Consider the following 26215-nt stretch of genomic DNA (forward strand, 5'->3'; position numbering starts at 1 on the left):
GACCCGAAGCATTCCTCCAAAATTATGAAGCAATTTTTCGAAGAAGAAAAAAATACCAGTTTTAAAATGGCCATCCCAGTCACCCGATCTTAATCTTATCGAAAATTTATGAGAAATTGTAGATCGGGATATTAGGAATACAAACTATTCAAATAAAGGTGAATTATTCGAACGGTTGCAACAGAAATGGAAAAATATTGGTTTTAAACTCATAGACAATCTTATTGAATCAATGCCATGTAGATGTCAGGCTGTACTAGGCAATAATGGGTATTTTACAAAATACTAATGTTGTAGATGGTTTAGTTTGTAATTAAAAAAATACTTCGAAAAAAAAGAGTATTGGTTATTTTTTAAATTTGTCTATCTACTTTTGTCCAGCGTATATTTAGTTATTTCTTATTATTTACGAAATTAGGTGATTGTTTTTAAAGAATGTCTTATTATGTTTATACATGTTTTTGTTGCCCATAATATACTTAAATATCTTTATTATAGAATTTTTATTTCCTTTGATTTTTTAAAAAAACCATTTGTCTATCTACTGTTGGCTATTACTGTAGGTACGTTTAATAAATAAAACTCAAAAACTACCTGTTATCAGCATTCAAAACAACAATAAATAAAGTAATTAAAATTAAAAACATTGTATAATAAGGAGATCTATGATTCATATTATAAAATTTAAACTTAGGACGATACAGTTTTCTACATACAAGAAGAAGGTACTATAAGGAACTATTGTCTATTAACGTTACGTTAATGGTAAATTTAATATTTTGTTTAATACAAATGTTAAAAGATAAAAGAGTTAAAAACAATAAAGGTAAAAGTTGTTTTCTAAAAACTCAAAAAAAATGTTGTTTACTAATTCTAGGCTTTCAATATTCTAAGGTATGCACAGATAACCAGAATTGAAATTCTTTTTTTTTTAACCAATTTATCTCGGTGCTACTATTCAGACTGTCAGAAATTTGCCCTGATGAGGGCATTTTAATCAAAAAAAGGAAAAAAAGCTTTTCAAATTATCACTTCAATGTATTTTATTTATTTTTAATTTGGCAATTTTACACAAATTTTATTTACAAAATTGTTAAATCATCTAAAAGTTTAGATCGTAATGTTTTAAAATATCAGTCACAAACAGTAATAATTTGACTTACGTAGGTAAAGTACATGTGTTTCAAGTAAAAACATATAAATTTGGTTCGTTGATATGGTTCTCTAAAACTCGCATATTTCATCAAAAAATAATTGATTAGCACTTTCAGCTTTACTGGAATTAGGCTAAATTCGATCATTTTACATAGAATGCAGTATATTTTATTACACCATCCGATAATTAAAATATTTCCTTTTCAATGATGTATCATGAACATTTAGGCAAGCAATTTAAACCAAATGAGATACTAATAGATCTTAAAAAAACATGCAAAATTTTCTATTTTTTTTTTTAAATATTTTTCATATTATGTAATTAATTAAAAAACTATCAAGATTTTAATTGTTATGCCTAAATTAATATGTACTTCATATAAAAATAAAAAATAATAAGATGCATAAAATAAGAGTATATATAAACTACGAAGTAAAAAACGTTTTATTGAATCAAACTTTCTATGCGCTGACCGGCTTCTTGCTGACACAATTGGATTCTTCTGATATTTTCTGTAAGTTTCTTAAACGTTGTTCGAAAATCTGTTAAATGGTTGGACTTATTTGATTTTCTAGTGTCTTTAAAGCTAGTAAAGGAGTTACATACACGTTTCTTTAGGGCAAATATTAGCCAATTCATGGTATTTGTGACTTTTATTACATAGAAAATATTTGGTACCCCTTAGTTAAGTGAATCAAATTTTTATTTCGATTAATTTAAGATTATCTCATGAAAAAAATACGTTAATTGCTATTCATAATTTTCACCGCTCCTGATTGCGTATATTTATTATAATTTTATTACTCAACATAAAGGTCAAGCCATTTATTATTTTTACCATAACTAACAAGTTATGGTAAAAATATCTATTTTACAATAAATCGCTTCATTAAAATATAATCTAATAAAATATAATTTTTTTGCAAAATTTTACTTTTTAATTTAAAACAATTTTCACTTCGGCCTAAGTAAAGTTTCCACTGTCTTAGAAGTTCGCTTCAGTAATTTTTTGAACGTGACTGTAAAATTTATGGCGGGGAAGGAAAAAGCGGGACATATACTATTAAAAGTTGCAACTCCGTCTCCGAGGGCAGTAAACAATTTAACTTTTTTGAAAGATTGCGGTTTTTCATTTTTCGGTCAATAGTGGTTTTCGTTTTATTTACTTTGTACTTTACCCTCTTTCAAACTGATGATTTTGGTCAAATAAACTTCATGTTATCCGGTGTATCCCAAAACTTTCTGACAACTTAATATTAAACATGCTATTAGACATTTAAATATTTATTCCAAATATCGTCACTATACTCTGATGTGGCCTTATATTATCACATAAGTACTTGAATTAATAATAAAAATTATCTCTTTATTCACAAATATTATTAACAAAACAGATTTTTACTGTTACCAGGCCAGGGCACTTATTTGTTATCTTAACATTAAAACGTTCTTATGACATAAATAGAAATGAAATGTTGAAAAAAAAAACATAATACCGTACAGTAAACGCGTTTAGCAAACAAAATTATTGTTTAAATAGTAGGGTAAATAACGGAAGCTAACCGGTTCGCATCGGCCAGTCGATACGTTGAATAAGATAAAACTATTTTGAGTTCATTGATTTTATTAAGTTTATAGATACATATTGATTTTATATTAAACCGAGTATTTGCGTGTCATTGGGTTGAATTTGGAATATTGGTCAGCCAAGTTTTTTGATGTACGCGTCGTGCACCACGAAGGGATTCCAGAGATCAAGAGCCTTATCAAAATCAATGACGCATGCTTTTTTTTGCTATGAGACATTTTTTGTCGCATGGTCAACTATTATAGCCCTATATATTTAAAGATAGCGCAAGTAAGTCCTGGGTACTTTCAAATAACGTAGTCTAAAGTTTTATTCTCCTACCAATATGACTGGATACCAGTTGGCTATTATAGGAGTCTACTGGGTACTAACATTTTCGCCCATCTTCATATAACAAGAATTTTCCCCTTAAAAGAATTTTCGTTTAAGAAATGTTAAAAACTACCATGTAAGCATCGCACCATGAGCTTAACAGTTAAATCCCTATCAATAGTAATTTTAATTTTTTCAGGAGCTCATGAAAATTTAAATGCTGCAATTAGTCGGGTGAATTAATTTTATTATATAAAAATTTAAATAAAAATTGTAGAACAGCAGATTTTTGCTTTTCCCCAAAGCTACAAAAAGAGAACCTTTCTAGTAGGCCCTGACATAAAAAACCGTATTATTATATCATACTATAGACGCATTTTCTAACATTGATCTCACTAAGAGAAATACAAAATTTTCATATTTCTTTCAAAGGTTTGGAAAAACAGTCTTGTTTTAGTGTAAAGAGAATTGTTAGCGATATGAATAAAATATATGAACAATCACATAAGAGGAAAGCTGGTATTTTGTCAAAGTCGAATATATATTGGTTTCAGCTTGGTGGCTCTTAAGACAAGTAGAACATCATTTTTCGGTAACACTGGACAAAATTATGGTTTGTACAAATGTCAGCAAATTTCCTCCTCAACTAGAAAATCAGAACTACTTTCCACTGTGCGGATCCTAGAACTAGATGAATGGACAAGATCTGACAATACAACTTAAGAATTCTTAATAGAATTAAACTGCTGCCAGTCAAAAAATTCAAAGAAGGGAATAAATTGATTTAGTCCTGTTAGATGAATCAGAATTAACTAAATACGATACACACTCAGGGATTTTAAAGTCAACCAAAACAATCACTGCTTGAATATAAAAATGGGTTAAGGTAGAGAAATATTTAAAAACACTGTCATATACCTGATTGGCTATAACCAAAACTATTACACTTAAAACAGCGGGCTATTGATGTTGAGTCGTAAATAATGCGATTGTCGAGAAATCGTTTAAGAAAATGTTTGCATATCTCCTTGTACGCCATATTTTAAAAACGTTCATCCTAAATGTATTATTAAAAATGAGTTTTTGTTGAGACCTTAAAAGAAGATTCAAGAGCGTCCTTAGCATAAACCTCTGATAATGGCACTAATGGCATAGATGCTTTAATCACATATTTAGGCTCCCCGCTCGTACCAATTTTATTCAACATATACCAAGCGTACATTCCAAAGAGCACACACTAAACGCGAGTCGCATTATTCGCGGACGACACTTGTGTTTTTGCGAGCTGTAAAAATTTAGTCCAAATATCAGCGTACATGCAGAGTTATCTAGATAAAATGATCAGAGATGAGAGTGGACAATCAACTGGAAAATCAAAATAAATAGTAAGAAAACAGAGGTCATTCTAATAAGAAAAAATCATGACCGCAACATCCCAAATTTGGCAATTTCGGGCACGCTGGTCCCCTGGAAAGATGAGGTAAAGTACCTAGGAGTATAATTTGACAAAAAGAATAACTTCAAAAGGCACATTATAAAGCAAATTAATTCATGCAATGGAACCATTCATGCGCTCTACTCCTTTCTCTGCAGGAGCAGTAAGCTCTCTTTATGTAATAAATTAACGGTCTACAAACAGATTCTACGTCCTAAACTGCTTTACGCCTCAAACATTTTCTAAAATACCACGAAGACGAACATCAGAAAGCTTCAGGTGTTTCAGAATAAGTGTTTGAGGATATTCACTAATGCACCCTTCTTCGTAAGGAATGTTGATTTGCACTCTGACTGCAAACTTGATACTATTAAAAAATACATAATTAAAAAACATTCGAAGTTCAACACCCTAATAGGAGAATTTCTCCTGAGACCAAGGGAAATCGGCCATAGAAAGGCGTATTGTGATACTAGCCACCGAATTTAAATATACTCACTAAAACAGTTCTTTTAGTATCTAACTTGAAACCAAAGGACCGAGATCGCTCAGTCCTCCGCCCGACTCACTCAAGCTTTGTTTTCTCTACGAGGAGTGGGGCTCCACCCAAAGATAACTGGAAACCTTTCCCCGAAGCCTAACTATTCTTTCCTATCTTGAAATAAGTTAAAAATCCTTTAAACTAACCTCAGCACCCAGATGCTACAGAACAAAGAAGTACAGGAGCCAAAATTACCATAGCACACAATTGCAACTGAAGACCGGCAAGAGCAATACCAGCTAGTCCAGAAGAAACCAGTGTAACAAAGGAATCTCATATTTTTCGGCGAGTTCTTGATCGGTCAAAGTTTTTATTTTGTTTGCACTATTTGGTTCAACGGTAACAAAGAAGACCACCATTAAAAATGTGCTTAATATGACTGAAGGTAATAGACTCCAGGGTTGGCTTAATGTGATTTAAAATATATGGTTTCGTGTGACTGGTGTGTTGTTGAGCATTTTTGGGTATATGATAAGCTCCATTGTTTGATCTTCTACTCCGGTGGATTGAAAAGTGGCAATGGTTTAAACAGTGGTTGAAAATAAACTCTTTGAATAAAGAAATTTCAGTCTGAATGGACTCTCTAATCCTAATAAAATCCACTGGAAGATATCGACAGGATGAACAACGCCAACTCAATTCAGGTACCGTAGTTAAAAAGTTTAGGGCCTCACTTAATATAAGTTTGCATTCAGTATGGTATTGTCGCTGACAGAGACCTGCACAGGTGAGATCCTGGTTGATTCGGGACGAGTTCGCCACCAAATTGCAACATCCACACAAGGATATCGCGTTTTTTTCTTAAATTTAAATATTATTATTACGATTTTTAATAGACACGCAAATGAACTCCGCCTTTTAGATTGGATATGTAATGAGGAGAGTAATAGCAAATCACTTACTTATTAGCAATTGTCAATACATAGATTTCTCCAAACCTGTTATTTATAATTACTTTACCACCCAGCTCCCAGGTACACGTCTGTAAACTCTCGAAACTGAAGTTAGTGTATTGATGCTAGGTTCAGACACATATCAAGTATATAAACTTTAAGTCATAAACTAACCATCATCAGCATCAATATTTGAACGCCCTTTCTATATTTGTTGTCAAAAGAAATTGATTCTTCTAAAATGTTCTTAATTAAAAAATAGATTAAATTTTATTTCAATTCCTCAGAATTCTATACCGTGTTTTTTTTCTGCTTTTAATTGTTGCCTTTCTAGAATAATATTTTCCAGAAAAATGAACTTACTGTTGCAAGAAAGAAAATTTAATTTACTATTGGTACAAATAGACGTCCTATATGCTATTCCTGATCTGCAAAAAAAAACACCAAATACCTGGAATCTCATAAATCCTGGCGTCGGAAACCGAATCCTTATGAAATTTTTAAATTTCTCGAGTTCGTTTCTGTTCCCACCGCGCGATATTTTACACACTTTATGATGTCTCTCCGTCGTGTCTTCGGCTATGCCCAAAATATTACAAAACTTTACGGTGAAACACTCGTTTGTATACAGTAAAGCTCCTCGTTTTCGCTCTAGGGAGATGAGGATATAGGGGAGGATTTCCTTAAATTCAATAAAATTTAAAAACAAAAATAAAATAGAAAATCTTGGTGTTTTTTTTTTGCAGTATTTGCTTAGTGTTTTACTTAAAATCTTATACATATGTTAAACCTTGCATAAATAGTTTTCATTTATTATTTATTTAATACACAGGGTGATTGATAATGGATGGTAAGTCAGCCGTATATGGAAAACGAAACTCAGCTTTTTTCTGAAAGTTTGGTAACCAGGGTAACAGAAAGTGCTCTATCGATATAAAATATTTTCGATAATATTACAGCGTTGTCGCTTATATAGAAAAATGGCAACACCTTTGATTTTTTAAACAGAACACCCTATTTAGTTTTAGATATTTTGATTCCCTGTTTTGTTTTGAGTCTTTTTTAATCATTCTTCCCTATACCTATTAAGTGGTTTTCGGAAACGAAAATAATTTTGCGTGTCTTTTACTAAAAACCAAGGGATACCTAATTGTTATTTCTTAGCTATTTAAGTTCCTAGAAAGTACAAATTTTAAACACCACTTCAGGCGACTATTTTGATCAATTTCCCATAGCCTGATTTAATTAGAACTATACCTAGGTAAGCGCGTTTTATAAATAAATATTTATTTTCATAAAATTTTAAACACTTTTTGTAGTAAAAAACTTAGTTATGTATAAAAATGTCATAATAGTTTAATAAATGACAGTGACTTTCTAGTTATAGTATTAATGTTATGTTTTATAATGAATTTAACTGAAAAGAACATGTAGAAAATTGAACACACTGTATCAAGCTTTACAACCAATGAATAAAAAAAGCCTATTTATACTACCAAGTACTTCATTAGTTATACGTAAAAGTAAGGAAAAATTTATTATTATAGGAAATCCTTGAAATGAGCCTAAAATAATGACAGGTGTTCAGTTAAATTAGTTCAAGATTATGTATAGAAAGTTTTGGAATTTATTTTCCGCTGGTTTTTAATTTAGGCTTTTTGCAAGATTTTCAAAAAAAAAATGTAACCTCTCCAAACAAATTTTCTTCCCCAAAAGTTTGAAAATTGCTAAAACAGGGGTGTAATAAAATTATTTGAGGAATATGTATGGAAATTTTTAATTTTTTTTACTAGTTTTTGGTTTATGGCTATTTTATAAAATTTGGGCAAAATACAATCGACTTCTCCAAAATTTTTTTTTCAAACCCTTGGCAGTATTTTAAAAACGCTGGAATAGGTATTTAGTCAAATTATATTATTTTCAGTTTTTTTATTTTTTTTATTTTTTTTACTGGTTTTTGAGTTTTTATTTTTACTGGTTTTTGAGTTATGGATATTTTGTAAATTTTGTGAAAAGGCATTTTGTGAAATTTTTGGAAAAAAAAATTGAACCTTCTAAAAAATATTTTTTTCTCAAAATTCTGAATACTTTTATAGTTAAGTTTTATTGATTTTTTAAAAGACGCTGAAATAGGTGTGTAGTTAAACTATTCCAGAAATTTATATCGAAAATTTTTAACATTTAATTTTTACTGATGTTTGAGTCATGGATATTTTGTAAATTTTTAAAATAAAAAATCGATTCCGTCAAAATATTTTTTTCTCCAAATTCTCTTAACTTTTTAGAAAAGGCTGAGGTCAAATTATCTTTGGAATATATACAGGAAATTTTAAAAGTTTATTTCTACTGGTTTTTGAGATATAGGCCTTTTGTGAAATTTTGAAAAAAATCGACCCTCTCCAAAAATATTTTTTTTTAATAATTGTATATTTTTTGTAAAACAGTAACTTAAAAACTGTTATTTATCATACCAATGTGACATTTTCATAACTAACTAAGCAGTACAAAATTTACATATTTAAAGTTATCAAATTTCCTGAAAATAAGTATTTATTTCTAGGACTTTACAAAACAAATAAGGAAATACAAAAGAAAATTCATTGGAATCATACAAAAGACAATAAGTAGGGCGTAAAATGAAGCAAAATTATATATTAATTGTACAAATAAATCTACAAATTATACAGTGTAGATTTTCAATTCTAGGTGTGTAATATTCACTAATCAGCTACAAGTACTCGAAAATTTCTTGAAACATTCATATTTCTTTAACGGTTTAATTTTTAGGTGAAACACGGATGAAACACGGTAAAACACGGATAATACCCTTAAAGTTTGGTAACCTTTTTAGTCTTGAGCAAGGTGAAATTGTCCCCTAAAAACTAAAGTGGAACAAGAGTTCGAGTGATTTCTCAAGTGAAAGCATATGAAAACCTAATTTTTTAAATTTTATTCAGTTGTTTTTGAAAAAAAAAACACTGAAATATGAACCGTACAAATGATTTCAAAATATATTTTGTAACAATTAGAGTTACTAAATAAAGAATTTAGTTGATAATTTTATAACATATTGATAATATTTGAGCTATTCATTAAGTTCGCTTTTTTTAATGACCTTGACCCTTCGTTTTAATTCGGGTATATTTGGATCGACCGCATTTGAATTGATCGGAACAGTTAATGTACGTGGATTCTCATGAATAGACAACATACGAGTATATCGACTATTTTACCTTCGCTCAAACCAGAAGGTCGACTTAGTAAATAACTTACTGAACCAGTTTTCTTCTAATTTGTGGAATATCGTTTTAATAGTTGATTTTTAAATATTCTTTTCAGGATATTGTAAAACATATTTTATTTTATTATATTTTTTTTATTTTATATTTTAATATATATATTCTCATTTAAAACAAAACTCTTTTAATGATCTATAATAATTCTATCTCAATTTAATTAATTCCATATTATAACTAGAGAAAAGAAAAAAATTACAATTAATGATTAGTATTTTCTTTTGGATCTGGAAAAAATCACAATATTGATCAAATGCTAATTTACAACAGATATATATAGATAGGTACCCTTAGTCACTTTTAGTGGACATCTGTTAAAAAGTTAGGCTCCAATCTTAATTTTACTTTCCACTTAAATGGACAAATTTTTTAAAATGAACTTTTGCTGTAACTTATAGGTGAAAAGAGCTTATTTTAAAACTAACTTTTTGGACCTAATGACTTTTGCCAGAACGCCGACGATAAAAACCTTAATATCAAAATTAATATCTTTTTGATAATAACAATGCATAATTCTATAGACTCACGTAAATTAAATGAAATATCAACTAGCCAAACATAATAATTTTATTTATTATATTATTGGTTACATTACCATATCATGCATATCTAATTAGTTGGTATTGTTTGTTACACAAGTAACTATTTTTTTTAATACTTTTTATGTATTCCTTATAAGTTTTAAATCGTTTTTTAATTTTTAGTCATAATTATTAGATTTGATATTATAATTATGTGTAGTCGTTTGTTTAATACGGTCTGCTTAAAACCGCTTATGTGCTTCAAAAAGTTTTTTGAAGCAAATAACCGTTATTATTATCGTATCGTGGCCGACTGATGCCTTCTAGTGGAAGAACCTGTAACTGGTGAGTTATCCTTGGTTTTGTACGATTTTTTATGAATAACCTGTAAACTACCGAGATTTAGAACGGCATATTAGACTTATTGATTTTGCTTTCTTTATATATACCTTACGGGCATGTCTAATAAAAATTGCAAGGCTTGTCGCCAAAGTGTGGGCAGGGGTTTTAAGCTCCAATGTGGGCGCTGTTCTGCGATGTTTCATCTCGACTGTTGAGACATAACTGAGGTGGAGGCTAGAGTGATGCAAGCCCAAAAAGCACCCTGGAACTTCAGGGACTGTGACAGAGCAGTAGAGGACTCTCCGGCTTCATCTTCAAAGTCTGAAGGTGACATGAGAACTTAAGAATATGATAAAAGAACTACAAAGCGAGGTACGAGACGTGAAAAGATTCCATATATTTCATTATTGAACAGTTTGAAGAGGAAAGAGAGCATAATCAAATTATGTCTGAAAAGTTTTCCCGAATTATCAAAGGAAAATGAAATACTAAAAGAGAAAGTAGAGAGACTAGGAACAGCTGCCGATTTAGAAAATACGAAAAAAAATTCAACAAAATATCTGCTTGTCTGGATTTCCCCTTAATGGTCATAATAATACAAAAGATAATCACTTGGAATCTTGTTAAGCTTTGTTCTACTTTGAATGTCAAGGTGGTACCTATATAAAGACTTTGTTAGAGTGCATTCTTTTAATACCTACAAAGGCTAAAACCAAAATATCTATAACTTTAAAATACACAGAACTTAAAAATTGCATCCTGTCTAATGCTCGGTCTCAAAAGGGGAAAATTACGCCTAGAATTAGCGGTTTGGGAATGTCTGACGCTGCAATCTACATAGATGAAGAGTTACTAAGGATACCTAAGGATATAGGTATAGATAAGGATAAGGTAACTAAGGTTATCTATCGCCTAGTAAAAAAAGCCGAGGCTTTAATGGAACTGGGATAGAAACAAGTCTGGCATTGGAACGGCAAGGAAAGACGACGGAGACAATGCTGTATTCGTTGGGATCCAAATTGATTTATCATTAAGGTTTTCAAAACAGCAAAAAAAGTGGCTTATCGTTGATATGGTGTTAGAGGGATAGCGGGTATTCAAAAAGCAAAGTTTATAAAATCCCAAAATATTTATGATTTGAGGGATCGAGTTACCCCCAAATTTAGGGATATTAGCGGACAAACACTTGCCAAGCACTTAATAAAATAAACTCTGTAAACTGATTAAATTATTAATTTTTTAAACACCTTTTTATACAAGTCTATAAACTTACATTTATTATAGACCATTGGATGGTAAATTATATGCCCTTTAAAATGATGTATTAATTTTATTATAGGATAGCCATTTGATATATCAAAGCATGACGTCGATAAAATATTTCTTCTTACCAGATATTTTAGCTCACTATTCGCTAGTACGTAAACGGATTTAATTTTTTTTTGGCACTTTTGAATAGATATTTTAATGCTGCTTACATTGATGTGTCACACGAAGGGGGTTCCTATTTGACATATCAGGCTGACGTTAGCCGGAGATGAGGAGGTGATTAACAGAACTTGGTCAGATGTAATATTAAACGTCTTAAGGATAATTCAAGGGTTAAACGTCTTTAGGCTAATTCGAGGATAATTTTAAACTTTAACTTCATTTTTATTATTTTGTTTTATTTTGATTTAATTTCTTCTAAAAATGTGTGCTTTTATATTATTTAGTGTGATTTATACCTAGTTTTTACTTTGTTTATACAAATGTCATTTATTGAAACAATAAAGATTTATTTACTTTAATTATTTAGTATTAAAAAAAAACCTTTAGAAATAAATCAATATATAAATAAATAAGAATTGTAGACTTAATATTTCTAAAATGCATATCGATCCTGATAAGTAAGAAGATTCTCGTATAAAACCTCGTTTGTAATACAGAAATTAGTCTTTAATTATTCAAATTATTATTACATTTTTCAAATAAGTGAGCAGGTATATCAGGATATCAATAATATATTTAAAATGTTTTCCCATGAAAATACATTTTTCGAAATATATAGACACATGCATAATAATATACCTAATTAGCTTATTTGCATTTAACATATAAATAAATACGCACAAAAAAAATAGCAATAAAAGTTCTTATTCTGCACGTTTTGTTTATACTATCGTAATTTATCAAGAAAAAGATTGCATATTAATGCAATAATTACTGGCAGTGAGTTCAACAGTGTTTTCTTCATTTCAAAAGCCTAGTTTATATTTTATTGGCACACAGCGTCGCATTATTTTACGTAACGGTGATTGATCACCACCATCTTTAGTAGAAAGTATACAGGGTGTTTCAAATTCGACCCTCAACATGGGGATCTCGAAATCTATAGAGATACGAAGATAGTTAAATTAGGGCAAAGTTAAGAATTTTTGAGCTTAGCAATATGCCGTTTAAAAATCTTAAAAATTCCGAGTGGTTCCGAAGATATTCGAAAAAATAGAACATTTTAAAAAATTCGATTTTATTTTTTTATGAGTTTATTTTTTATTCGATTTGAAAATTATTTGCACTTTTGCATTGCTACTTTTTTCATGCTACAGGACGGTGTTCATAGATTTTTAATACGACGTTTCGTCTTTTGCCAACCATTATCAACCTTGACTTTTATAGACGCCATATTTGGTTTTTGCATTTCTAAAATCTCCGTAAAATTACCTTTTTAACGATGTGATATTTATTGTCGAAAGCCGAATTTTTAGAAAAAAACTAAATTTGCCGCAGTAGGCTGTGATAAACTGACAAAACAATATAAAAACTGTCATAAATTTCATTATATGTTTAAAATATTTGTAAGTATTATCGTACAAAGTGAGAAGTAATTTAGTGATAATTTAAGCAATTATGGTTTTTACGGATGAAGAAAAGCGAGATATGACTAAAATTTATTTTTAAATTTATATTTGTTGATGTATCCGGAGCGACAGCAATCGCACCATACTTTATTTAAAATTCCCCACATAATACACGAAAAATTTCAAATTATCTTACGAAAAAGTTTGGTGACAAATAATGGTCCTGTAAAATGGCCGGCAAGATCTCCTGATTTGAATGTTTTAGATACATTTTCATGGGGAATACTAAAGAATCGAGTTTATGCGAGATTAAGTAGGCCGATCTCATACTTATAAGACATTTGTTTCCAACATGTCTGCGACATGTCACTTCAACACTCTTGAACACAAATGTAGGAAACAAAAATCCGTAGTTCGCACATTTAGTAGTATACATCATGTCGACGGATAAAAATGTGGCGTTATTATGGGTACTAATATTGCGAAGGCGAAAGAAGAAAAATACTCGAAAATATTGGGTTCATCCATATAGTACAGCTAATCTTCATCGCAGTATATTTAAAAGTTGTACTGGCGAAGAAATTATGGAAGATCAAGCAAAATTTCAATAATTTTATAGAATGTCACGAGAGACATTTTTAGTACTTTTGGACATAATTGGACGTTCTATCAAGAGATCGGATACAAAATTTCGGGAATCCATTACACCAAAGGAAAAACTAATTATTACAATGAGGTAAGTAAACTAAAGCAAATCTCATTTCAATTGTGTAAGTATTTATTATGTATTACAACTTAAAATAGTCATAATCGGTATTTGGAGATGTCATAGGTGTGCTTATTTGGCTTGAAGAGTACGTAGTTTGCGCTTGAGAACTGTTTGAAAATGGGTGAAAGTAACTGTTGCTTGAATTATAACAAATCTGTTGAGAATGTGTTGAAAGTGATGGGGTAAAATTATTTGGTGGTGGTTTGTATAAAGTATTTCACCAATAACTTGCATTGTTTTATATTTAAATTAGTGTTTTTGGGCGTTTGTCATTCGTTGTAAATCGGGCAAAAGACTTTCGGTTCATTTGTAGAGGATTCTTCAAATGCATGAAGATTCTTCTTGAGTCGAAATATTATTTGTTTCTTCATATATATTTTTGGGAGATGGAATGCTACCCTTTTGTTGCCTAGATTTAGTAAACGGCAGGAGAAAGTCCAAATAGTCTGCTAAATAATATTTTTTGCTTGTTTGTGCTGATGATCTCTGGATCATCAGCACGTGGTGGTTTTTACCTTAAATGATGGATATACAGTAGCGGCCAAAAGTAGAGAAACTTTTGATTATTTTTAAAAAAATATTGATAGATTACTTTTTAAAAATATATTTTATTGTTTTAGGTGGAACACAAATACAACATAAAAAATAAATAACTAGTGTATAAGAAAATTATTTATAAACCCACAAAAAATTTTTTTTTTATTTTTTAAGCGGTCAAAAGTAGAGAAACTTAAGCAAAATATTACAAATACTTAAAATAAACCTAATATTTGGTAGCAAAACCTTTGTTTTTAATAACTTCTGCACATCTTCTGGGCATCGACTCCAACAATTTTACAATTTTTTCTTCTGGTATTTCCTGCCAGGCCTGCGATAATGCGCAAAACAGTTCTTCTTTGTTTTTAAATTTTTCGGGATATTTACGCCTAACATCTAACTCCAATTGTTCCCATAGGTTTTCAATGGGATTTAAGTCGGGGCTTTGTGGAGGCCAGGCTAAAACGTTGAGCTGTTTCTCCGCAAAAAAATCTTTAACAATTTTAGCTGTATGTTTAGGATCATTATCCTGTTGAAATTTCCAAATTAGTGGAAGGTTTTCTTCGGCGTAAGGTATCATATGATTCTTGAGGATCTGTAAATATTGATATCTGTCCATAATACCCTCAACTTTTATTAGCGGACCTAGTCCATGCCCAGAAAAAGAACCCCATACCATGACATTACCTCCACCATGTTTTATGGTTGGCCTAGTGTATTTAGGATTGAATCTTTGATGTGGGGGACGCCTTACATACTTTATTCCATCCGACCCAAATAAATTAAATTTACTTTCATCGGACCAAAGTATGTTTTTCCATTGGTTATAAGTCCAAGTGGAATGTTCTCTAGCAAATTTTAAACGAGCATGCCGATTTTTCTTGGAAATGAATGGTTTCTTTGCCGGTCGTCTGGCTTGGAGGTTTCCTTCGCCTAAGCGTCTTCTTATGGAACGGATGGATAGTGAAATGGAAGGGTTTCCTTTCTTAATATCCACGGCAGTAAAGAAAGGATTTTTTTGGGAACATCTTCTTATTACTTTATCATCTGAAGGAGTAGTCTTTCGCGGCCTTCCGGTCTTAGGTTTAATTAAAGAACCTCCACGTTCTTTGTACATCTTGATTTGTTTAGATATAACACTCTTATTAAGCTTTAAATCAATTGCAATTTGATTTTGTTTCAATCCATCTTGATATTTTTTTATAATTAGTTCTTTTAACTGAACTGACAAATGAATACCTCGTGGCATCTTACTCGACTAATACTAACACACGACTAAAATATTATTCTCTTTATTCAAAAACTGTTTGTTTAGGAATGATCGGAAAAAAAGTTTCTCTACTTATGGTCGCAAAAAAATGAAAAATATTTTGGTATTTTCGTCATGTGTTAAAGAATGTGTTTATTTTTATATCATTATAAGTAACTTAAGGTACCCAATGATTTAGTGATGAAATTAAAACTTTTTATTTAACCTATTAATTAATTTTTTAAAAAATTAAAAGTTTCTCTACATTTGGCCGCTACTGTAAGCAGATCTTAAATTTTTACATTTCTCCTTACATGCAGCTCCTAAAAATAAAATTTTGCTTTAGATACTTGGCAACCGGAATGAGTTTCAAGCAGTTATCTTTCCAATTTATGAGAGGAGACTCTACAATTGAACAATTAGATTCAAGTATTGGACGAAACTTCCAGGCAAACACATTCAATTTTCTACCACGGCAGCCTTTGCCCAAAGAACCACACGAGCCGGCTTTTCCCTATTATTTTGTCGGAGATGCTGCCTTCCCTCTTCCGTAAAAATTTATCAAAGCCTTATCCGTCAAGAAATTTAACAAACCCGAAAAGAATCTTCAACTATAGGTTATCACAAGCTCGTCGAAGTATAGATTGTACGTTTGGTATATTGGTGTCAAAATTTGAAATTCTAGAGAGACCTATTCTATGCTCACCCCAAAAAGTTGATAAAATTGTTAAGGCAATTTGTGTGTTACATAATTTTATAAAAAAAATGGATGGAAAAATGTCAGAGCTAACATTTGAAATGGGCAGGTTACCACATAACAATAATAACACACAACAAATATTACAACATTTTCACCCTCAATATCAGCGCGGCACAAATGAGGCGATAATATTGCGAGATAGATTATGTTCATATGTAAATCAGCCCTATGCGGCATTACCTTGGCAGTCAAAATATTGTTTATAATGAATAATATTATAACTGTTCTTCTTCGCGTTTTTAAATTAATAATTATGTTTATAACTACAGCGTGTCCTGGTAACTTTTTACCAAATGGGTTTTTTTTATTGAGTTAAAAAAAATTAAAAAATGTTCAGAAAACAGTCTGCTTCGTTGATTCAATTTTTGAGCCTCCCTGTATGCAATAGAAAAACATTTTGCACGAAAATCTTGTTTTTTAACAAAGTAGAACTTTTTCTGAATATGTTTTGTATTGTTAACTCAAGGAAACTTGAGACATTTATATTTTTGAGCCTCCCTGTATACAATAGAAAAACATTTTGCACGAAAATATTATTTTTTAACAAACCAGAACTTTTTCTGAACATTTTTTGTTTTTTACTCAATAATAAAAAAAAATCACATTTGGTAAGATGTTCCCAGGACACGCTCTATATTATATTATAAAAGTAAACACTACCTGTTTTATTTATTTCTTTTCCAACTTCGTTCCAGGCTTTTTCTTGCACATGCCTATTTGAATAGTCTTCCATGGCATGGTCATACAAAACATTGTATTTTTCAACGATTTGTACAAATTTTACATTAAATGTTGGATTATCTTCCATTTTACTTATTTTTATTAAAATTATTGTTAAGTAGCGTGCATTTAGTTGCAGCAGTCGGAAACAAATGACACTTGAAATTGGAGCAAGCAGTGTCGTATAAAATTCGTTTGCGACAAGTCTTGTCCTGTCCGCGGCGTATCTGTTTGGTCTACGAATCGCCATAAGAACCGCCGTGTTGGAAATAAAACGACATGTCTGCGACATGTCGCGGACATGTTTGAAACAAATGTCTTATAAGTATGCGATCGGCCGTAGATGAGAAATAAATCGCGCGGTGCTTCCTAATATTCGTAAAGGTTTGTAGAGTGCAATTGTGTCTTGTGTATACAGAGACAACAATTTGAGCACTTAACTTTTTTTATTATTTATTTATTTACCAACGCGTGTTAAGCTCAATATGAAATAAAATTGTAAATAAAGTTTTCCTTGTTTTTTTTTTGAGTAAATAGATTAATTTAGTATTTTTTATCAAATGTACAGGTGTTTCGAAAATAATAGGGGTATAACCCTGAAGTAATATGTGCATTATTACACTGTAAAAACTTTCTGGAAAAATAGGACAATGTTCCTGTAAAATTACTTCTTTATTACTGGCCATGCTACGTAAAGTTCCTTATTTACGTATATGGCTTTTAATTTTTCTGAATTATGTATAATTCAGATCTAAATACCATGAGATATGTAATTTTACGTAAACTTTACCTACTATAATAATAAAATTACGCAAAAACTACGAAAATATCGTAAAAATACAACCAAACTACGAAAATTTGAAATTTTACGACAGATTTGTTGTAAATATACCAGCGAATAGTAATCAAAAGACGCAAAAAAAGATGTGGTGCCGTGATGCCGTCCCATATAAACGAATTCGAGCCAATCGACAGGTTGCAACAATAAGTGGTCCAGAGGTTTTTTCGCAGGGGATTTAACAGGTGTTTACTGTTTAATACCATTAAAAGGTAAAATTCGGTGGCTGTTGATGGTGGTGATTACGTAAATGTAATACATTGTATTTTTGTTTTGCTGGGTAAGTAAATATTGGTATTTAATTATGTACAAATGTAATTTTTGTGGTCACTCTTTAAATTGTGTAAACAAATATAATTCGCATCTCTATCTACATAGAAATAATGGTAAAAATGCTTTTCGGTGTATGTACAATGAATGTTACGTGAAATTCAGGAGCTATGATTCCTTTAAAAGTCATTTATTAAGAAATCATAAAAATAAAAAAAACCTCGATGTTCAATAGCACTCAAGCTTTAAATGTTTATATTTTGATTTTTGCTTCTTTCGAAATAACTCTTATGATGATTTTAAAAAGCATATTTATGAGCATGTAAAGAAAAAAGAATACGTGACATGTCCATTTTCAAATATTTGCAAAACTGATACTGTTTTTAAAAAAATCCCAAATATTCAAAATCATTCTTCTGATCAACTAAATACAAAACTTTTATTAAACAGTATTGGCTCAGATCACCCTAATTTCTACGATTTGTTAGAAAAAACTTATCCAGCACAAAGAGATATGTTGACAAAAGTTGAACCCCCTACTCTTAAACAAATTAAGAGCGAGTCTTATTAAAAAAAGAGTCAGTGACAGGGCACTTTCAAAAATTAACACAAAAAGAATTTTTTTTAACAATAATTCCAAATTTTCAAGAATTGTGTTATATGGAAAACAAAAGCATATGAACATAGATGAACAGGACAAGACTGCTCTTAACGCTGTGAAAGTATTGGCAACCCAATTTCGTGTAGATTTATCCCAATTTTTTTATCGGTTTAAGGTAAGTTAAAATATTTTATTGAAAAACTTTTTTAATTGAGTGTTTTTTTATTTTAGAGAATGGAACCGCACAATCCTATAATTTGGAGTGATATTATGGTATTAGAGCCCACCATAATAGAATTTGGTAGGAGATTGTTAATAATTATTGCTTTTTGTTTACCAATTTTTTATTTTTTAGATCTAAATGAAGAAAAAGTTTATTATGTCGCTATGGAGAAAGAGTTTTATAACAATGTAGGATATTCAACTTTCACTGAAGCTTTCGAGTTGTGTTTTTCTCTCTACTATATTTTTTATTTAAAATTCCCCACACCAATTAGCACTAGCTTTGAACTAATTCAACGATACATCCTCAATGATCATCCGGACATGGGAATCAAATCGCGAAAGGCTACTTCGTCAAAAAAAAAGTAATTGCGTTAATAAAACATTTGGCTGCAATTCCGAAAACTGCCAAAAAAGCAAACCTTTAATTGACCTGAAAACCCTAAAATTGTACTAAAAACTTTAGTTCTTTGACTATATTCATCACAATATAGGCACATATTATGCATACTGTACTTGTATACATTTAAATTAAAATGTATGTCATAGAGTTTCTTTTTTAGTTTGTATTTAATTCAAGATAAATTTAATTCTCTCAGAATTTTGATCTCACTTTAATTACTTAGGTGAATATACCATAGAGTTTTTTTATAAATGTTTAAATTCTCTTGTAAGACTGTTATATATTATTATAAGTATCTTTTTTAAGAATTTTTATTTTGTGATAAACTCAGGTATTTTTTCTAGCTTTGATAAATATAACTATCAGTAGATAAGTTTAGGCTATCTTATTTGTTTGCTATTTACCTGTTTCGTTTTCTTTATTTTGTAAGGTAAGGTTTTTTAGTATAGTGTATTATTATTATATTCATAAACCTTGTTTAGGATAAGTGTACCCACATACTCGTATATTTATTAAAAAGTTGAGAGTTTGAGATTTATTGAGAAATTGAGAGTACAATTAACAAAATTAAATATAATGTTTAAACGTTAAATAATAATTATCAGTTTGGTTAATATTAAAAATTATTCTTTTTACGTTTGCTAAAAAATAAATTTTAAGTTTCATAAACAACAGTTGTATTTATTATACATAAGTTCCTATTTAAAATGACGTTTTATAAAATTTGTTTAAAATGCTTAAACTTACTTTAAGGTGCTTACTACTATACTTACTTACTATCACTTATTCAAAATTTTCTAAAAGCCTAATTATTTGTTTGCTTTAATTTTATAGTAAACTGGCATCAATTTTACGAAGTACAGGGTTGTATTTTTAAAACGAATTTATATCTAAAGTAAATTTTCTTCTGTTTTTATAAACATTTTACATCGTTTTCACAAATAAATTACAGCAAATTTATAGTAAAAAAGCATTTAATTAGTAAAACATTACAACTTATAAAATTGTAATTTTACAATAAATTTATGCTGTAAATTTCCTGGTTTTTTGTCAAATTTTTACATTAATTCAAAAATTTTACACAACTATCGTAAAACTAAATATAACCAGTAAATTCATTTTTACATGAATGGCGTAAAATTACAAGTAAAAGTAAAACCATCACAATTTTTACTGGCATCATATAACCAATAATATTTGTTGTAAATTCACGTAACTCGTTTTCACAGTGTAGGGTATTGCTTTGCTAGTATTTCTGTTTATCTTGTATTGATAACGTGTAACATTTATTGACAGTTAAAATATTGTCTTTTCAGTTTATATTTAGCCTACTGCGGTTATATTTAGTTTTTTCCCAAAAATTCGGGTTTTTACAAAAATAAATATTGGTTGGCAAAAGATAAAACGTCGTATTAAAAATTTGAAAACACCGTCATGTAGCACGAAAGAAGTGTCAATGCAAAAATGAAAATTATTTTCAAATCGAATAAAAACTAAACTGATAAAAAAATTAAATCGATTTTTCAAAATTTCGTAACGGCATAATGCTAAGCTCGAAAATTCTCAACTTTACCTTAATTTAGACATTTTTGTAGCTCTTATAGATTCCGAGATTCCTATGTTGAGGGTCGAATTTAAAACACACTGTATAAGAAAAATAAATGGAGAAGTAAAACATAAGAACAAAAGCAATACTAGCTGACAGAATCTAATTTATGCGGAACAATAGTCGAAAATTTCTCCAAATGTATTGCGTCATGTACCATGAGCCAATGGGGTCATGTATCTGCTTTCGTATTTCATGAATAATTGTAAATTAATTGACATCGAAGTATAAATAATTAGGTTTTATAATTTTTGTTAGTTACTAGTGGCCTATAAGGATATCTAAAAAATGAAAACGTTTATTACTTCACCTTTTTGCATTGATTTGATTTTCTGGTTAAACCGTCGTATAGAAAAAATACAAAACAAAAAGTTAAATCTTCTGCAATTTTTCTTCCAGGAGCGAAGCTATACAGCTACCGAACTCTAAGTTAAAGGGCACCAAACAAAAAAAAAATGTCAAAAAATGCGATACCGAAAACAAATATTTTAAACCAAATTAATCGCAATTCAGTCATTCTAGTTGTAAAAAAAAAACAAATGGTTTTGGTAAATTTATGTCCTTTAACTGTTGTACAGCTCTAGTCCATAAACATAAATTATTGAAATTTCAGTTATCTCTCTTGTTTGCTTCATAATAATCGTTTTATACGCTTTGCCACTTAGTCAGATAGTCAACTTAAAAAAAATTTATAGCGATACATATTTTCTCACTTTTATTTTCATACTCATTAAAATTGTTCAAAAAAACATAATAAAAGCGTATTTCGATTTAAAAGAGTCTTACTTGTGATCCCTGGTGGACTAATTTAATAAAATATTTTGCAGGCAATTAAATAATTTGCATAACAAACTTTTTTATCTGCAAAGATTACAATCATAATGTTTTGCTACTTATTTCAAATTGAAAAATAGCTGATAAATAAATGAACCGGATAAAAGTTAATAAGCTGTAACTAACCTGGAGTCAAATTTAGTACCGTCCGTCAGAGTACCGGTATAGTGCATGGTCAACATGTCTCCATTTTTGCTCTTAACGTCACAAATCTCTGGTTTAAATATCGAATCAATCTTCAACTCGTCCTTCTTGTCATCACCGCAATTAACAGCGACCGCAAAAAGGGCCAAAACCACCAAAAAACTTACACACTTTGCCATTATGTCGCGATGTTATTTTATATCGATAACGATACAACTCAGCCTTACTATCTCCTAACAATGCGCGTTTACGACTGGAATAGGAATATACTGCAAAAGCAAAGCAAAAGTTTTGAATTGCCACGAGTCGTGTGCCACTGCCACGCTGCCAAGGAGTTTGAACGGATTTGCTTTCTCTTTCTACTTTAACGACGGTTTAGATTATGGGAAAGAGAAGACGATATGTGAAAGCCACAGGTCTGTTCCTGATTGGTAGAACATTAACATTACGATAGCGGTAATTCTGAAGCGAGTTTACGTTGCGGTCCCTACCTGATGAAATCGTCTCTCTTGGCGCGTCCGATGTTTTTTAGGTTTTTGGGGGAGAAAATTAAGCTCGAGTTGATAAAAAAATATTTTGATAGAGTTCCTTAAGTGATGTAATTTTTAATTTTTAGTACAAAGAATCTTGGCTATAGCGAGATACATTAAAAGTGACCTCATAAAAAAGCGACAAATTTTGTTGTTTTTTATTTTTACCAAGAGTGTTCAGAACACATACAGATTGTTCCCAAAATGTATGCTGGTTTAGATCCATCCTTGGCATTATAAATAAGCAAATATAATTTAGATTAAGAAATTTAAAATCACCTTAGATTTACATTTACAGTAATGGCCAAAAGTAGATAGACAAATGTTTTTTTTTTTTAAATCAAAGGAAATAAAAATTTTATAATAAAGAAATTTAAGTATATTATGGGCAACATAAACATGTAAAAAAATAATAAAACATTCTTTAGAAACAATCACCTAATTTGGTAAATAATAAGAAATAACTAAATATACGCTGGACAAAAGTAAATAGTCAAATTTAAAAAATAACCAATACTCTTTTAGAAAAAAAAAGTATTTTTTTTTAATACAAACTAAATCATCTACAATATTAGTATTTTGTAAAATACCCATTATTGTCTATTACAGCCTGACATCTATGTGGCATTGATTCAATAAGATTGTCTATGAGTTTAAAACCAATATTTTTCCATTTCTGTTGCAACCGTTCGAATAATTCACCTTTATTTGTGTTTGTCTTCTTCGAAAAATTGCTTCATAATTTTGGAGGAATGCGGGTCATTATCTTGCTGGAATTAGAATCTCAATGGTAAATTGTCTTCGACCTAGGCCAACATAACATCTCTGACAATATCCCTGTACATAAACCTGTCCATTATGCCCTCTACGCGATGTAACGGGCCCATTCCATAACCTGAGAAGCAACCCCAAACCATCACTGATCCACCTCCATGCTTAACTGTGGGTTTTGTGTACTTGGGATTTAAACGCTGGCCAGAAGGACGTCTAACATATTGAATTCCATCGGAAGTAAACAAATTAAACTTCGATTCGTCGCTTTTATGAAAATAATACTTTGTCTATCTACTTTTGGCCATTACACTGTAAATTATGCAGCATGTCCTATGATCATGGTAAATAATTTAACAGAAGATTCTTTTTGAAAAATAAATGAGGTTAAGTTAAATTTTCCTACTCCGAAAGTCAAAGACAACCACTTTTCTTAAAACTCCGTAGCTATTTTGGGCTTGGCATAATTTAATTTTTTATATAAAATACGAAATTGTTCAGTTTTGCTTAAAAAAGGTATACCTCAAAAATCTCGATATGATACACCCTTTTCGAAATATTTACATTTAGTATTTTCAATGCGCTTAAGATAAAATTTTATTTTCCTCCTTCAGGTTAAAATATTTATGAAGCTGCGCCAGACAAGATGAATTATTATAAATATCATTGTCATTGTCAAAATTTATACTCTTGTTAGCTACTTTATTTATTTATTTATTTAAATTCTGACAAAACACCTTACACAGGTAATTAAAATATAAGACTAAAAACATATACCTGATCCACAAGACTAAGCAATATAGTTAGAAATTAAAATAGTAAAAAATTGAAAATACCTATTACATTTTAGAAGCAAAACTAACACTTATTATTTGACAAATAGAGTGACAATTACAAGTTAAAGAACTGGCTATATCCTAATTTTTATTCTGTTACGGCATTAGGTTTTTAATTTCTTTAATATTTATGTTAAAAAAATCAATATTCTTATTTCTAAATAACTTATTAAAACGCTGTAATATTCGATTTAAAGGACTCTGCTTAGCAGGGCCCCCGTAATCCCTCGAAAGGGGCGACAAAAAAAATAATATGCTGAAAAAAAAAATTATAATAATGCGCAGGGTGAAGATAAACTACTACTTTAAATAAAATCTAACGCACTTAAAACGTAAAAATAATTATTAGGGCACATTATGAAACTTTCTAAAGATTCTAACCTCTTTAAAAATTAACAATTAATTTAATTTCACGCTCCCACGTTTTTAATTTAAATTGTTAAATGTTCCAGAGGTCAGGATATCTCAAAAATATTTTACCTATACTTTCTATTTTTTGGTTCTTAGTTTTTCACTTGACTGTGATCTTTTTCACTTGGTCAAGCTTTTACGGCTTTTTTAAAAAGTGCATTATTTTCTTTACATCGGTAGAAAGCATATTAAATATTTTAGGTGCCATATAAGAAATGCACTTTTGAGAGAGCCTATTAGATTTTTTTGGTATTTCAGCTACCATCTGTTTTATTTGTCTAGTTTCGTACATCTCTTTGTTAAGCAATTTTATTTTTTGAGGGTACTTTGAAACATAGCATAAGAGTCTGGTCGCATAAAGTTGCTTTACCCTAAGAACACTAAACTCTTGAAATAATAAATCTGTTGCTGAAACATGCGGTTTTTATATAAAATGCTTGTATATAAAATCTTGCAATAGTTTTTTGAACTACTTCTTGTCAACCGATTCTTACAAAACTTTCCGCACATATTTTAGTAGGCTTCCATGAAAATATTATATGATCATATTTTAACTCTTAGCTTAACCCCACAGTATCAATCCCTGAGTGAGAATTTTTTAAATTAGAAGGAGATCTTGTGATATCTCGTTTTAAAGGTCTTTTTATCCCGAATTTAATGTTGTAGTCGTAGAGTACAGGTAATTCTAGTCAAGAAGCCATTTACAGCCTATCAAGAGCAGAAATTGAAGCTGCTGTAATGTGCACGCATAAGCGGCTCCAACAATGCATTAAGTTTGATGGAAGACAGTTCGAGCATTTAAGGAGGCATTACTTTTATTTCAAAATCGGTCATTTTTGTTATTACGCCCATACGCGTTTTTTTAAAAACTTTTTGAACAAAGAATATTTAAAACTTATTAAATTAAAACATTTTATCATTGAACCTTGAAAAAAGACAAATAAATAACAATAAATATTGGTGTAATAGCGTCTTATTAAAATTATATGATAACTAGATATTCTTTCTTCGATATTTCAGGCTACGAATATGATATCGAGATACGGTTTTCACTGACCTATTTAGCTATCATTTCACGACATTTTTATGAAAAAAAAGTCTTACTATTGCATTTAATTTTTTAGAGAATTTTGCAATTTTCTGTTAATAGATGAAAAAACACGCTAGAGGCATTACTAAGCACTAGATATATCACAGATGAGACGGATTTGATGTAGCAATAAATGTTTTTTTCAACGAGACCAAGTTTGTTAAAATCCGTTCAGTCGTTTAGGAGCTACAGCTGTTTATTTTAAAAAACATTGAATTACCCTCCATCACTTTATTTTAATAGATACGTCACAAAGTGTTAAACAAAAATTATTTGAGTAGAGCTGAGCTTTAAAAAGCGTATATTTTTTCGTAGTATTTACTGGGTAGATTTCAGTGAAAAATCACTTAAAAAGTTTAAGATGGCGGTTACGCCCCCTGGCGACCATCTTGGAAATCTGAAAATATTTTCCACGATATTCTTTTGGCCATTTTAGTAATAAAGTTTTTTAATGCAAGTCTCTACGACGAATAGTTTCCAAAATACAGCACTTTGCATTCTTATCTGGCCACCCTGTACATATGTTCTTCTTGTAGTTATTTTATTTATACTTGTTATAGTTTAGCTCTTGTTGATTTTAAAATTTTATATTTTTAAAATTGATTAGTATAGGTTAATTAATAGAATTACTTAAGACAAAACTTACATAGATAGCACTAATTATTAGAGCAAGATCGAAGGACGAAGAAACGCTACGCGC

The 26215-nt window shown here is 30.1% G+C and overlaps 1 protein-coding gene across 1 annotated transcript in view; it reads right to left on the reverse strand.

Annotated features, from left to right (window-relative positions):
- The window catches only part of LOC126745194 (FK506-binding protein 2), a 145310-nt gene extending 123148 nt beyond the window's left edge, over window positions 1–22162 (reverse strand). Inside the window, exon 1 of the mRNA XM_050452928.1 lies at window positions 21860–22162. Coding sequence (XP_050308885.1) covers window positions 21860–22056 — 197 coding nt within the window. The 5' untranslated portion in view covers window positions 22057–22162. The remainder of the gene's footprint in view (window positions 1–21859) is intronic.
- Between the last annotated feature and the right edge of the window lie 4053 nt (window positions 22163–26215).

This window comes from Anthonomus grandis, chromosome 1 (assembly GCF_022605725.1).
Source record: "Anthonomus grandis grandis chromosome 1, icAntGran1.3, whole genome shotgun sequence".
NCBI lineage: Eukaryota > Metazoa > Arthropoda > Insecta > Coleoptera > Curculionidae > Anthonomus > Anthonomus grandis.